Source organism: Acomys minous (assembly GCF_964271855.1).
Source record: "Acomys minous genome assembly, chromosome: 2".
Taxonomy (NCBI): domain Eukaryota; kingdom Metazoa; phylum Chordata; class Mammalia; order Rodentia; family Muridae; genus Acomys; species Acomys minous.
This window is the reverse complement of record NC_140484.1, coordinates 119,680-131,963: the sequence shown is the minus strand read 5'-3', so window position 1 is coordinate 131,963 and position 12,284 is coordinate 119,680. Positions and strand designations below refer to the sequence as shown.

At 46.6% G+C, this 12,284-nt stretch overlaps 1 protein-coding gene across 3 annotated transcripts in view; it reads left to right on the top strand.

Moving 5' to 3' along the window:
• GRK5 (G protein-coupled receptor kinase 5) overlaps positions 1-12,284 on the top strand; it is a 193,933-nt gene that overhangs the window by 130,643 nt on the left and 51,006 nt on the right. For all 3 annotated transcript variants that reach the window (XM_084748799.1, XM_084748798.1, XM_084748800.1), the window contains one exon: positions 4,861-4,938. In XM_084748799.1, the coding sequence (XP_084604925.1) occupies positions 4,861-4,938 (78 nt within the window). The remainder of the gene's footprint in view (positions 1-4,860; positions 4,939-12,284) is intronic.

Below are 12,284 nucleotides of genomic sequence, written 5' to 3'. Positions count from 1 at the left end.
CTTCTACATAGGAGAAGAGGGAATTTCAGGGAAGCACATCCCTAGTTCCTGTTTCCTGGGCCTAGCTGCATTCTACTCAGTCTGCAGCCTGACATTCAACTGCTCCTTGGTTCCAGGAGCCAAGAAAGCAAAGTTTTACCTGAGCTGGTTTAGTCTGAGGTCCTTTCATTCAGAACTAAGAGTGACCTGGACAGCTTTTGTGTGGAGGCCTGATGAGCTTGGTTGTGGGAAACTCATTCTAGGGAGAGAAGGAGAAGCAGCCAGCAAGGGAGAAGGTGGAGAGCCATCTGGAGTTGAGTCTCAGAAAAGCAATGTGGGACAGACAGAAGCTGGTGCACCAAAATTCCTCTGACACGAGACTCGCTGACACTGGGACTATGCATCTCCACCTTGGGAGATGCAGTGGCTCTTTCCTCTTCCCTTCTGTTCAGTACCTGCTCTAGCCCAGCCATTACTTACAGGCTGAGGTCCAAAGGTCATTCCTGGTAGTTTCAGCCTATACCCTAGCACAGATAATGGACCATTCTTCCCTTTCTTCACTGATCCCATCCCATGTGTTGTGTGAGGATGACACACTGAATCTCTGACCTGGGGTCCTGAGTGATCTGTTCAAATGAGGAGCATAAGACAGGCAGGCACAGCTTTTGGGGTAGGCCAGATCCATCTGATTCTAGACCTCTGAGGGTGTTCCCCATGCAGTGTACCTGGATCAACATCGTACCTGTAGAGTAGAAAGGAAGTCAGGTTGGGCCCACTCCACTGCATCATGGTGCAGACTATCACCTGGGACTCCACAAGGAAATGGACACTCACTTGAAGTATGAATGTGGTTCAGAGCAGGGAAGTTTACAAAGGACACACAAGGTGAGAAGATCAGCTGATGTGCTTCCCTTGTGCTTTCACCGTGCTCTGACATGCTAGGATGAGGGAAGGGCCAGACGCAGGAGGCTGGCCTGTAAGAGCTGGGTCTTTGGAAGAAGGTCTGGCAAGGAGATGCCAACATGGAAGGGAGTTGAGAAAACTACTTCGTTTCACACTGTCCTCCCCCTCTACTGGGTGGGAAGGCCTTAGAGGGACGGCCTCTATAGGCAGCACATGCAGATAATGAGGGCCAGTGTGGGTGGACCTTGGTGTTTTCCCAGAGAGGTTTGCTGGGGCCAGTACTGCTGACCAGGCATGTTTCAGGCCTCTGCATCACAGGCTTTGGAATAGCTGACCGCATCAGTAATTACAGAAAGTAGAGGTAGCAAAGCTTCATGGCATATCTGACCTAATCTTTCTTTCAGTGTTAGAGAAGGGGGCACTAAGTCAGCTGAGGTGAAGCAGAAACTCGAATGGACTCTGCTGTCCCCTCCCCAAGACAAGATCACAGCCTTGGCTAGTTTAGAGCTCAATTTGTAGACCAGGATGGCTTCAAACTTACAGCGATCCACCTGCCTCTGGCCCCCAAATGCTGGAATTAATGGTGTATGCCACCACATCCAGCTTAGATGCTACTTTTGATCCAGTCATGCTCTTTTCAACATGGTTCTAAAAAAAATCATCTGAGGGAGAAGGGCTTTCCCTGGCATTTTCTGAGATTGATGATACAATTTGAGCCCAGAGCATAAAATGGTAGGTTTATAAGCTGGCATGTCCAGTGATGTTGGTGCTCTCTGGCAGTACAGCTAGATGACTCATCCTTTGTTGGCTGAACTCAGTAGAGCATTCTGCTCCTGGTGTTAGGGCGGCACCTGCTCCCCAAGGCGATCCTTCATTTGTCATAAATCATAGAGAAGCTGGTGAAATCACTGCCTGCCTTGTTTGCACCTGGAGTGAAATACAAGGAGAAACAGCCTTGAAGGGCACTGAGCTTGAAGTGGGAAAGACTGAAGTGGCTAAGAAAGAGGATGTTTGGCATCTCTTCTGCTGAGGTAGGGGACATGGCGTGCTAACCACTGTGGTGGGAGGGACTATCTTCAGATGGCGTTCAAAGGATACTCTTTAAATTGGTCGGGTTTTTTTCCTCATCTTTTAGAAATCTTACTATGGAGACTTGGCTGACTCAGGGATTCCCCTGCATCAACCTTCAAGTGCTGGAATTATGGGTTTATCCCACAACACATGGCTATCTCTCTTCTTTGAAGTCTTTGTCGGCCTGCCATTTTTGGGACCAAATCTGATTGAAAATTCTAGGCTGTTGGCACAAACTTCCATTTGCTGCTGTTATAAGCTGGTGTAAACTGACTGAAGCTTTTCCCCACCACTGGGCGGGATATTGGCAGAGAGGTGGTTTCTGCGCTGCTCCCAGCCCTGTGTCACGTGACCTGCCTTGAGCCCACCTATCACAGCACCTTCCTTCTCTCTTTAGGTGGCCTCTCAATACTTGTCCCCACAAGCCCCAGCCTGAACGGGGATCATTCTGGAGACAAGACCTGTCACTCTAGGTGACTTAATCAGTGTGGAATACCCAGCTGGCCTCTTTCTGTTGGTTTTCTGCCTCCCAAAACTAATGCTTCTCAAGTGGTGTTGGCCTGCCATAGTCTTCAAAGAAAGACCTTTTGGTCCAGGAGTGGGAAGGCCTGTCCCCAAGTGCTCCCAGCTGCCTCCCTGTGGAGCTTTGCACCCATCTGGCCTCTGCTGGGAGACAGTTGACCTGAATGTGATGTTATCCTAGAGCATTAATATTTTCAGCTGGTCACTGAGCCTGATCAGTGAGTCCTAGGCCTCTGTCTGGTTAAATAGAACTGCCTTCATAGATATATTTTGGGACAGTGCAAATTCAGTGTTCATAGTGGGATTGAGTTACCACAAATGGTCTTCAGCCATTTGCTCAGGGGCCTGGCTCTATAAAGCAGTCTGGGTATGACCATGTGCCAGACCACAGGGTGAGGCTTCCAGGAACACAGGGTACTAGGTGCTTTTCTGCTCTCTCTGGAAAAGGGGGGTTGGCCTTAGTGTTGAAGCTCTGGTGCTTACCAGCTCTGCTATATTTAAAGCCTGGAACCTCAGTATTTTCCTCTGTATATTGGGAACAGTCATGCCTGCCATGTTGGGCAAGTCTGTCATCAGTCTCCATGTGGAAGTGTGTGTGTGTGTGTGTGTGTGTGTGTGTGTGTGTGTGTGTGTGTGTGTACATGTGTGCACAGTACCTATCTGAACTTTGGGGAGATTGTTGGGAATATAAGGGAAGGAAGTAACAGGAAGAAGTAAAAAAAGAAAGAAAAAAGAAAGAACTGCCTCTTCTCAAAGCATCTCAAAAACTCACTGGTCAAATCATCTCACCATGAAAGTTTCAGTAGTCCAAGCCTCCTTTTGCTGGTGAGGAGGAATTGGCTGTAGGAGAGAGATGCGTGACCTAGTAGCAGAGTGGGAGCCAGGGCCTAGTAATCCAGTCCTCACTGCACTGTGTGCACTTGGGCAAGTTCTTTGCCCCTCTGCTCCTAGCCTATAAAGTAAATGATTGAATTCTTTCTAGAGCTACCACACCATAGCTCAGATGGTCATTGGCTTCATTTTTCTACATTGGAGAGTTGTGGCTCTTGGCTCTTTTGATAGAAGGGATGCAGCAAGGCAAGGGAACTTGCTTGCCTTGGATAGAGAAGTGCAGGGCCCTCTGTGGCCCTTCCACATGTTTCCTGGCCTTGTGTGTGTCCATCCAGGAGGGTCTTTTGGCGGGCAAAGGGGGAACAGAATTTAGACCCTGAGCTGGGAGCTGCCTTCAGTTTGGGAAGGAGGGCCTCATGTCTACTGTACCATTGAATGCCTGGAAGAGCGAAGACCTGTTTGTGTTGGTCATTTCCTGTGCCTTTTTGAGATATGCTTTGGTGTAGAGGCTGACACATTCTCAGGTGGTAGATTTTGAAGTAATTAGAAATCATATTCAATTAGTTGCTTTGACTAAATGAAAAGGGTAAACTCACTTGGGCTTCTTGTTACACATGAGACCTTTGATCCATTTAGCAAGTGCTTTGGAAGAGTAAATGAGACCATCTTGGCTCAAGGAAAATGTAAAACCTTGATTGTTTGGGGATTTCCTGAAGGCCTACAGACCACATGGTTATGGATATCACAGCTTTGAACCCCTTTCTCAGTACTAACTGAGTTTTTGTTTTAGTTACTTTGTTGCCATAACAAAATTTGTAAGCCTTTGGATTGACTAGTAACCTGGAGTCCTAAGTTTCTTAATGGCGCCAAGAAAGAGTTCTGAGTGTGGACGTTGGAGCCCCCGCCATGCCACCTCTGGCTTCATGGCTGCTACTTCATAACTGCAATTTTGCTACTGTTAAGAATGTTTTTCTTTAGAAGGATCCAGCGGGTCCTGGAAAACTACAGGCGAGTCTGGGCCCTGGGGTCCTCCGCAAACTGTGGCAACAGCCAAGGAAAAAATAGGCAGTAAACCTTGAACCCCTACCCGGACTAGCCGATGAACATTCTCCACTGTTGAGTGGAGAAGGAGATCTAACTTTCACACAAACTCTGGTGCCCCATATTTGAACATGTCCCTTGGATGGAGATGCCTGGTGGCACTCAGAGGAAAAATAATAGGTCACCAAGGAGAGACTTGATACCGTATGAGCATATTCAGGGGGAGGAGGTCCCCCTCAGACACAGACTTAGGGGAGGGGAGGGGAGCAGAGGGGAAGTGGGAGGAAGGGAGGAATGGGAGGATACATGGGATGGGCTAACAACTGAGATGTAATATGAATAAATTAATAAAAAATATATTTAAAAAAAGAATGTTTTTCTTTTTTTAAATTATTTTTCTTTTTTTATATATACATTTATATTATTATACATATATACAATAAACTATCTACAACACAGAAAACTATGAAACAATCAGGAATTATTTATTTTTCTCCCCTTCTTCTGTTTTAGGCAGAGTATGAAGTTACTCCAGATGAAAATCTTGGAGAGAAAGGGAAGGAAATAATGACCAAGTACCTCACTCCAAAGGTAAGAGTCCTCCCACACTTTTCATTGGGAGGTATGGGAAGCCCTGTCTAGGAATGTGGGCAGCCCTGACATACAGGGCTGATGGCTGCCTGTGGTTTCCAGAGTGCAACAGTTTCCATCTTCACTTAGACCATGCCTCAGCCTCACAGAGACCAGGATAGCACTGGCATAGGGTAGGAAACCTGGTCCCTTCCAAGGATCTTCTTACTGCCCACTGCACATATATTTAGACAGGAAAGTGAGTGTCTCACCAAAACTAGGGGTGGAAGTGCAGAAAAGAAAGGACTCAGCAAAAGGCAGTTCTAAGATGATGATGAGGGCCATGGCCAGGAATGACCAGGAGGGAGAGGTAGGTCAAGCAACTTGGATCTGGGCTATCAATGGAAAACTTGTAATAATATGGGGGGGGGGTGGTTGAAGTGTGTTCTAGGGAATACTGAAGCATAAGAATGCACCATGACCTTAATACCTAACCAGTTCTTGAAGGAACCAGAACGACACTGCCCCCACAGGTCAGGGAACGTGGATTTTCTAGCATCTGCTGGCTATTTTATTTTCTTTTATTCATTTTACAGCTTAATTGCAGCTTCCCTCCCTCCTCTCCTCCCAGTCTCACACTCACACCCCCTATCTCCCCATCCCCTTATCCTCAGAGAAGAGGAAGGCCCCCCATGCCTACCAACCCACCCTGGTACATCAAAGTCTCAGCAGGACTAGGTACATCCTCTCCCACTGAGGCCAGACAAGGCAGCCCAGCTGTGTTAAAGGGATCAAAAGGCAGGCAATGGTGTCAGAGACAGTCCTCACTCTAATTGTCAGGGGGCTCACATGAAGAAAAAGCTGCACATCTGCTACATATGTGTAGGGGTCTAGGCCCCACCCAAGCATGCTCTTTGGTTGGTGGTTCAGTCTCCGTGAGGTCCCATGGGCCCTGGTTAGTTTACTCTGTAGTTCTTCTTGTGGTGTCCTTAATACTTCTAGCTCCTTCAGTCCTTCCGGTGACTTCCACAAGACTCCCCCCGAGCTTTGTTTGGCTATGGTCTCTGTATCTGTTTCCATCAGCTGCTAGACGAAGTCTCTCAGAAAACAGTTATGCTAGGCTCCTATCTGCAAGCACAGGAGAGTATCCTTAATAGTGTTGGGGTTGGCTCTCTCCCATGGGGTGAGTCTCAAGTTGGGACAGGTTTTGTGGATGGGCTGGTGCCCCCTCCTTCCACTGGAAGTCCCACCTGGTTACGGGGGGCCTCTTCAGGTTCTGTATTCCCCATTGGTAGAAGTCTCAACTAGGGTCACCCCCATAGACTCCTGGAAGCCTCTCCTGTCCCAGTTTCAGTTCTCTCTCCCAGCCTTCCCTCCTCCACACTCTTGATTTCCATCCCTGTTCCCGTCCCTGTCCCCCACCTAGGTCCCTCCCTCCGTCTACTTTAGAAGTCTATTTTATTTCCTCTTCTGAGTGAGATTTAAGCATCGTCCCTTGGGCCCTCCTTGTTACTGGGCATCTATGGGTCTGTGGATTGTAGCATGGTTATCCTGTACTTTATGGCTAATATCCACTTATAAGTGAGTACACACCATGTGTGTCTTTCTGGGTCTGGGTTACCTCACTCAGGATGATCTTTTCTAGTTGCCTTGAGACACAATATTGTGGAGAAACATACTCCTGAGACTCAGAATTGGTCAGTGTTGTGAGTAAGTGATGGTTGAGGGTTACATCTAGACGGTTCTGTTTAAGGCTCAGGGCACACCGTGGAAGAAAGAGTGGAAAGAATGTAAGGGTCAGAGTTTATGGAGCACTGTCTTTTGGGCATGACTTGGTTGACATAGTTGCTAGACTCTTTGTTTGTTTGTTTGGTTGGTTTTTTGAGACAGGGTTTCTCTGTCTAGTCCTGGCTGTCCTGGAAATCACTCTGTAGACCAGGCACAGTTCCTGAAGGCCTGGAACTTACAGAGATTTGCCGCCTCTGCCTCCTAATTGCTGGGATTAACTGCCCAGCAGCTGTTGGACTCTTGAATTCACAGTTGCACTGTAGTTACCTATAGAAGATCTGCAATAAGATTGAGTCTGTCATGGATAAAGAAGGGCTCATGAGTCCTTACCCACTCCTCCCTGAGTATCTGTAGCCAGTTAACAGTTGCTGGGTAAGGGAGACACACCCTCACCCAAGTTCCTGTAAACAACCCTAATGAAATGCTTTTGGTGAGGTCAGGGCAAGGGAGGGACAGACGGACTTGACCCACTTGGTCTGGTCCTAGCTGTTCTACTTATTTGGTCAAGCTGCTTTAGCTGAGTGGGCCTTAGAAATACCTCTTCCCCTACCTGTGTGTGTGTGTGTGTGTGTGTGTGTGTGTGTGTGTGTGTGTGTGTGAGACAAGATCTCACTATTCCAGGATAGCCAAGAACTCACTGTAAGTCTAACCTCAAACATTTAAAAAGTTTTTCATTTTGTGTGTGTGGTGTATGTATACATACATATGTATGCATGCATGAATGCACACATGTGCCATGACATGTGTAAAGGTTAAAGGAGAACTTTGATGAATTAGTTCTCTCTTTTCACCATGTGTGACCTGGGGCTCAAACTCAGGTCATTAGACTTGGTAGCAAGTGACTTTACACATGGAGCCGTCTCACCAACTCTCAAATATTTAATCTTCCTCAACATACAACTTGGTAGGATTATAGACATGTACGATTATAACCAGTTTTAGTTTCCCTTTTAGAAAAGTAGCTTTCCCACTGGACTCACCTGCTGTAGGCCATCAACTCTGAAGATGAGAGCCATTCTTTGTGAGCCCTTCCTTACCCCCTAGGGATAATGACCATCCTGTTCAGGCCTCTAGACATTGGGTACAGTTCCTGGGTGGATGCCCCAGGTTACTGATAGACCAAGTCACCACACTTGCAGGACAAACTCCTAGCCACCTTTTTTTTTTTTTTTCAAAGGAAGAAAACAATGACAACCATTTCCCAAATAGCAAGGCTAAGGATTAGCAGAGAGTAAGAGAGAGGGCTGGCCCAGATCTAGAGAAGATTCATCAATAATTCCAGAGCATTAAAGCATAGAAAGAATATTAGAGAATACAGTGATCCTCTCCCAATACTTAGGATCTGTTCTCACGCAGGTGTGTTCATCCATGACTGTAGTTGTCATGGCTGTGACCTTTCCGTTCTAAGCTCAGCGTGACAGCCAAATGTGTGACCTTTCTCATTCTGTTGCTCCAAATGCCTAATGAGTGGCCACTTCTGACATATAACAGATCTCATTTTCCTGCTCTGCCCTGGCTCTTCCTCCCTTCTGTTTCCATCCTAACCATGTACTTCTGTTAATGGGACCTGCGGGCATCATTTTTCAAAACTGGCAGACTTAATGCTGGTAAAATACCTCAAAGCAAAACCCGCTCAGCCTGCTCTGGCCAGTGTGTGACCTGACAGTGTAGCTACTCCCTCCATCTGCAAGCCACGGAATAACACGTCCTTGTCTCATTCCACACATGCTATCCCTGTCAGCATGCAAGTGGTTTATCCTGTTGACCCACAGTCACGGCATATGAAGTAGCTGAAAGTGGCTGCTTTTCTGGTCTAGCCACCATGTAAAACACAGCAAAGACTGTGAGTATGAACAGACTAGAGGTGGTGTTCCTAAGGGGAGGAAGTACCCTGAGGGATGATTATGACAACAGCTTCCTGGCTGAGCTCCTAGTGTGCCAGGCTTCCAGGTTACTCACAGCCAGGCTGTCAGGGACTGAAGAGCTCAGAACTCATGTTGCCAGCCTATGGAGTCTTTATCACTTTATACCAAGGCATCTGCTATTGCAAGTGTACTAGACCTAGTCCTGTTTTCCATCTGTACCACTAATGAGGGTGCCACCTGCATGTGTCTGTCCAAAGCAATGGAAGCTGACAAGTCCTGTTCACTTGCTGTGTCAACCACTAGCTCAAAGTCCTTGTTATTTCTATAGATCCTCCATCCTACAGCCGAGGACAGGGAGGCTTGCCAGCTCCCCTTGCTGTCAGATCCTGGGCTACACAGCTAGAAAGTAGCAAGGCCAGGACTTGAGCCCAGTCTGGTTGATCCAGGAGTTCTAGATCTTTCCCTTGGAGCCGTTTATCACTCCTCTCATTCAGTATGCCCCACTCCTAGTCATTTGGCGAAAGTAGTTTCCTTTGCTCCAAAATGAATAGGCTCTGTGGCCTATCTCAGTGTAGGGTGTCAGAAATCACTGGGACTGTGCCTCTCTCTCACCTTGCTGCCCCTTCTTTCTCCTCAGTCTGAAAGCCTCTGTCAGAAAATCCTCATCTGAGCCCTTCAGGCTCCCTACCTCTGTTCATGCTGTCTTGTCTCCTAGAGTCATGAGGCCTGGATTCCCTCATCAGCTCAGATGGTTTTATAAGTACCTTGATGCCTGCCAACATTTTTTTTTTCTTAAGTACTCTTCAGTTTCTGAAATTTAAGCCACACCATCTGCTGCAGTCCAGGGGCCTTGGGGAGGCCGTCCCCTGGGTTGAGTGTTTTCCTATAACACATTTTGAACTACCTTTTCAGCCTTTCCTGGAGGATCTTTCTCAAAAGCCTGCTCCACTTCTCAGTGGTGCAGACCCCAGGTGCAGGGTGAGGGTCTAAGCTAGTAGCTGCCCCAGAGCTACTTCCCCGCCCTCGCTCCACTTAAGGTACATTTCAGGTATTATCCTCAGCCTTTCCAGGCCCGTTTTGATATTCAGGTCCCATTGATCTTTTCCCTGCTGTTTTAAGAATACTGCTCTCTCTGTTTGGTTCTCATGTCTTCCACTACTTGAGGCCACCTTTGCCATTGGCCAGTCCATTGCTCTGATCTGGTGCTGAGTAACCTGCTCTTTTCTTGGGCTTCTGTGCCTCAGTGTGGGATTCTGAGGAGCCCAGTTAGATGATCAGTTGGCTGATAGTAGAAAGTTCTAGAGCCCAGTTGAAAATCAATTGAATGTTTATGATGGCAGGAGTGTTAGAGCCCACGCAGGGAAGCGAGTCTCAAGAAGCTGCCAGCACAGCAAGTTAACCAGGGGAGCTTCTAGGAGGCAGATCTGAAAGGAGGAGGAGGAGGAACCTTTCGTGACTTCTGTGAGCACCAGACACACAAGTGGTGCACAGGCACACATACAGGCAAATACTCATACACATAAAATAAAATGAAATGAATTGTATTGGCTCATGCAACTATCACCTGAAGGCTCTGATTTATCTACATCTTCATCAGTACTTCTCTCTCTCCCTTTTCTCCCTCCCTCTCTTCTTTCTCTTTCTCTCCCCCTCTCTCCCTCCTTCTCTCCTTCTCTCCCTCCGTGTGTGTGTGTGTGTGTGTGTGTGTGTGTGTGTGTGTGTGTGTTTACCTGTGTATACATGTGTGGAATCTAGAGTTTGATTTATGAGTCTTCCAATATTGCTCTCCACCTTACTTTTTGAGGCAGAGTCTCTTATTGAACATGGAGTTCAGCATTTTGACTAGATTGGCTGGCCAATAAGCCCTACAATCTCCCTGACTCTGCTTCTCAATGCTGGAATTACCATTATATCCAGATTTTATGTGTGTTCTGGGGATCTGAATTCAGGTCCTGATGCTTATACAGAAGCAGTAAATACTTTACCCACTGAGCCATCTCCTCAGCCTTCAGTGTTCTGTCTTTAATTTTATCAACCGTAGTGGGTATGAGGTGATTTCTTGGTATGATTTTGATTTGCATTTCTCTGGTCACTGATAATGGCCCATCTTTTCCTCTGCTTATTGGCCATCTATATATTTTCTTTGTAAAAGGTCTATTCATATCTGTTGGTGTTTCTTTTAAAACACTATTTTTATTTTGGGTTTCTTAAATCTCTTTCTCCCTACTCCACCCCAGTCCCTTCCAATACCAGGTAGGGGAGAAAGAAGGTCAGTGGGAAAGGGGGTGTGGTTTTCCTTAGCTACTTCCTGTTGAAGCAATGGCGGGGTGGGGGTTGGGGGTAGTTAGGGAGCACCAGCAGCCTTGTTTCTCAGTGCCCCCAGTCTCTCTATGGGTCTGGCTTTTATTCTCACTGACAAAGTCCACGCCCCCACACAGCTGACAATCATCAGGTGCCCTCTCAGGTGGCAGTTGCCAGCTGTGGACAAACAGATATCCCACATCTGAGATGAAAACAAAAACATGTTTGCATATAAACCAAAACTTCCACAACACGTGTCATCTGCCCATTTTAAAAGCTAGTTGTTTTGTCTTTTTGGTACGGACTTGCAAGAGTTCCTTTTTTGTTCTCTTTGTAAGTCTCTTCTCAAATATGTGATTTGCAACTATTTTCTCCACTGTGGGCTACATGTGTGTTTGTTTGTTTGTTTGTTTGTTTTTTAGGTTTTTCGAGACAGGTTTCTCTGTGTAGGCTTGGCTGTCCTGTGATTTGTAGACCAGGCTGGCCTCAAACTCATGGTAATCCACTTGCCTCTGCCTCCCTGAGTACTGGGATTAAAGGTGTGTACCACCACATCTGGCTTCTTTCCACTTTCTTGATGGTGTCATTTGAGACATTTTTAATTTCTTGGTGAAATTTATACTTCATTCCTGTTACTTATTTTCAAATGACTTGCGCTTGCCTTATCTTTCATGTCTTTCTAAGAAGTCCTTTGTTCCTCTGGGAACAGGGTGTGTGTAGAGATAAAATGAACAAATCATGGTGTACATGATGTCTCATGAACTCTTTTTCTGGAGAACCAAAGCTCTGATGTGTGTCAGAAAGGTCAAGACCAGGCCTTCATAACCATTCCACACCAACTTGGTTCTGTTGTCTGTTGTGACAGACTTCTACAGCCTTTCAGCCCCTTGGAGTACAACACTGCTCTGCACTGACTTCTTACAGATGTGTGGATCTTCCCAGAAACTCTCAAAGATGCATTTGTGCATCCACTTTATTGATTTGGCAGCTGAGATCCGAGAAGAGGAGCTAGTTCAGAATGGAGACCCTACTAGTTCGCCTTAGCAGTGTTATCTGTAGGACATTTTGCTGTGGTTCATTTTAGCCAGGCTCACAAACCATTGTGCTGTGTCTCCATTATTGAAATTGTAATGACTAAGACTTGGCAGGTGGTTCCTACTTAAGTTGTAATTTTGCTAGGAAATATCAGTGGATCTATATGAAGCTCAGTTCTGGGACATAGAAACCCCCTACCTCCAAACTCCCAGCACACATACATACAATCACTGACAAAAGCAACTTAGAAGAGAAAAGTGTTTGTTTGGTTACTTTTGCAGATCACTGTCTACCACTGAGGGAAGGTAGAGCAGGAACTCACTGCCTATGTGGGGTTCTTCCTGGACAGGAAGGGTAGACAGGTGGGATGGGCAGACT